At 36.8% G+C, this 3,170-nt stretch overlaps 1 protein-coding gene across 1 annotated transcript in view; it reads right to left on the reverse strand.

The window, feature by feature from the left end:
- Nucleotides 1-267: 267 nt before the first annotated feature.
- LOC106477268 (cadherin EGF LAG seven-pass G-type receptor 2-like) overlaps nucleotides 268-3,170 on the reverse strand; it is a gene marked incomplete at both ends in the record, with an annotated part of 8,164 nt that continues 5,261 nt past the window's right edge. The window contains 2 exons of the mRNA XM_013937857.1: nucleotides 268-507; nucleotides 2,704-3,015. Of these exons, the coding sequence (XP_013793311.1) occupies nucleotides 268-507; nucleotides 2,704-3,015 (552 nt within the window). The remainder of the gene's footprint in view (nucleotides 508-2,703; nucleotides 3,016-3,170) is intronic.

Below are 3,170 nucleotides of genomic sequence, written 5' to 3' on the forward strand. Positions count from 1 at the left end.
TATGATTGGTCTAAAGCAGACAGCCACGCCCATCCTTTCCAGAACACTTCACTGATCTGTAGCTAACTTTATTCTATCCAAACCCTATGTGATTGGTTTAAAGCAGAGAGCCACGCCCATCCTTTCCGAAACACTTCACTGATTTGTTGTTAACTAAACCTCAAGCGAAGCAACAATGAAAGGTAACACATTTATTTAAAATTTTAATGAAAATGACACATCACACAGGCCTTATATGGTAGTTTTTCTTGACCATTAACTTCTTACTTGAACTTTGACCACTAAGTCCACCACAGTATTAGCGATTATGGACGCTTTGGGTCCCTGGAAGGCCCTCCGATTACTTGCTGCTACTCGAAGAATGTACTGGGGTTGGTCTTCATAGTTCAGTTTGTCAGCTGTGTATACAATCCCCGTTTCTTCATCGATCTCAAAAGCCTGGTGGTCATTTCCTTGGACGATATTGTATTTAATCAAGGCGTTTTCACCCTCGTCCTTGTCAGCAGCCTGCCCAAAATATAGACTAAACATGTTTGTTGTTTTTATGTTAAAACCGTATTTTTAAAATTAGCTTTCAAACTTCAAGCTTAGGCTGAATGGGATCTTTCTACCTGACGTTTCGGTTATGGACCTTCAATATACACGTGTTTTCTAGGCTGAATGGGATCTTTCTACCTGACGTTTCGGTTGTGGACCTTCAATATACATGTGTTTTCTTTCTCTACATTCTTCTGCTGTTTACGTAATTTTTATCACAGATCTTAGACATAATGTTCTCTAATGCTTTGTCAGTTTTCATCGTTTACATCATGATGTCAATTTCTATTAATCATTCTTTGTAATGTAACAGAAAATAAGGAGATCTCGGTTAATGGAATAAATATAAGGAGATCTCGGTTAATGGAATAGATATAAGGAGATCTCGGTTAATGGAATAAATAAGGAGATCTCGGTTAATGGAATATAAAAACGGAGGTCTCAGCTCACAGTGTAAATAAATGCGAATATTTATAATTTTAATTTATCTTTGTTTTATAAAAATAATATTATTAACGACTGTTGATGAGGGAGTTCACAGAGAAACGTGTCTAGTTATTAACAATATAATAAAACTGATGGCAAACTCGACCAACAACACGACCCTATCCCGTGATTTCAAGGAATATAGTACAACACTAGAACGTGAGATACGTTATCAGATAACCGAATAGGAAACTTTAGTGAGATACACTGAATTGTTGGACATGATACAGAATGACGTGGAGCTAAGAAATATGGAACCACGTGGACAGAAAATTAGGTCAACTTTGTTCTCGATCTAAAAGTGTTTAACAATGTGTACTTGTCGTGTGTAACACGAGTCAAGTCAAGCGTTTTAGGATTGATAAGGTCGTCAGAAATATCCAGCCAGAAATCATTCTCGTTGGTTTAAAATTAATTGTAGAATCTGTAACAATCGTTCAATTTACAGTTTTATGAGTGACATGTTGCGACATCTAGTGGTGTTAATAGCGACGTTTTCTGAAACACATGTTACAGCATCTTGAAGTGTCACTATTTAAGTTTCCTGAATAACTTGTTGTAGCATGTTTTGGTTTTGTTTTAACGTTTTCTGAATAACACACCGTAGCATGTTGTAGTGTTTGTTTTCTGAATGACATGTTGTGGTGTTACTGCTTTCTAAAAAGACGTATTGTAGCATGTTGTGGTGTTACTGTTTTCTAAAAGACGTGTTGTAGCAAATTGTGTTGTTACTGTTTTCTACGTGTTGTAGCATGTTGTGGTATTGTTTTAACGTTTTCTGAATAACACATCGTAGCATGTTGTAGTGTTTGTTTTCTGAATGACGTGTTGTGGTGTTACTGCTTTCTGAAAGACGTGTTGTAGCAAATTGTGTTGTTACTGTTTTCTACGTGTTGTAGCATGTTGTGGTATTGTTTTAACGTTTTCTGAATAACACATCGTAGCATGTTGTAGTGTTTGTTTTCTGAATGACATGATGTGTTGTTACTGTTTTCTACGTGTTGTAGCATGTTGTGTTGTTACTGTTTTCTACTTGTCGTAACATGATGTGTTGTTACTGTTTTCTACGTGTTGTAACATGTTGTGTTGTTACTGTTTTCTACGTGTTGTAACATGATGTGTTGTTACTGTTTTCTACTTGTCGTAACATGGTGTGTTGTTACTGTTTTCTACTTGTCGTAACATGGTGTGTTGTTACTGTTTTCTACTTGTCGTAACATGGTGTGTTGTTACTGTTTTCTACGTGTCGTAACATGGTGTGTTGTTACTGTTTTCTACTTGTCGTAACATGGTGTGTTGTTACTGTTTTCTACGTGTTGTAACATGTTGTGTTGTTACTGTTTTCTTCGTGTTGTAACATGTTGTGTTGTTACTGTTTTCTACTTGTTGTAACATGTTGTGTTGTTACTGTTTTCTACGTGTTGTAACATGATGTGTTGTTACTGTTTTCTACTTGTCGTAACATGGTGTGTTGTTACTGTTTTCTACTTGTCGTAACATGGTGTGTTGTTACTGTTTTCTACGTGTTGTAACATGATGTGTTGTTACTGTTTTCTACTTGTCGTAACATGATGTGTTGTTACTGTTTTCTACGTGTTGTAACATGATGTGTTGTTACTGTTTTCTACTTGTCGTAACATGATGTGTTGTTACTGTTTTCTACGTGTTGTAACAACTTACGTTCATTTCAAATACTTTGAAAGGTGGTTCTTTCTCTTCGGGCACCAGAACAGTGTAGGATTCCCTGTCGAACTGTGGAGGGTTATCGTTAATATCATCTACTCGTACAAGAACTGTCGCGGTGCCGCTAAGCTGCGGCACTCCTCTGTCAAATGCAATCACCAAAAATTCAATTTTGGTCTCCATTTCTCGATCCAAGCTTCTCCTGGTGAGAATATTTCCATCTTTATCGATGTGGAAGGCGGCGCTGGCTTTGTTGCCAATAATACTGTAATGGACTTCAGCATTCTTTCCGGTGTCTCCGTCAACAGCCTAAAGTAGACAGTAAACATTACTGTTATAGCACTAGTAGACAGTCAACATTACTGTTAATAGCACTAGTAGACAGTAAACATTACTGTTATAGCACTAGTAGACAGTAAAAGTTACTGTTATAGCACGAGTAGACAGTCAACATTACTGTTATA

Source organism: Limulus polyphemus, unplaced genomic scaffold (genome assembly GCF_000517525.1).
Source record: "Limulus polyphemus unplaced genomic scaffold, Limulus_polyphemus-2.1.2 Scaffold13793, whole genome shotgun sequence".
Classification (NCBI taxonomy): domain Eukaryota; kingdom Metazoa; phylum Arthropoda; class Merostomata; order Xiphosura; family Limulidae; genus Limulus; species Limulus polyphemus.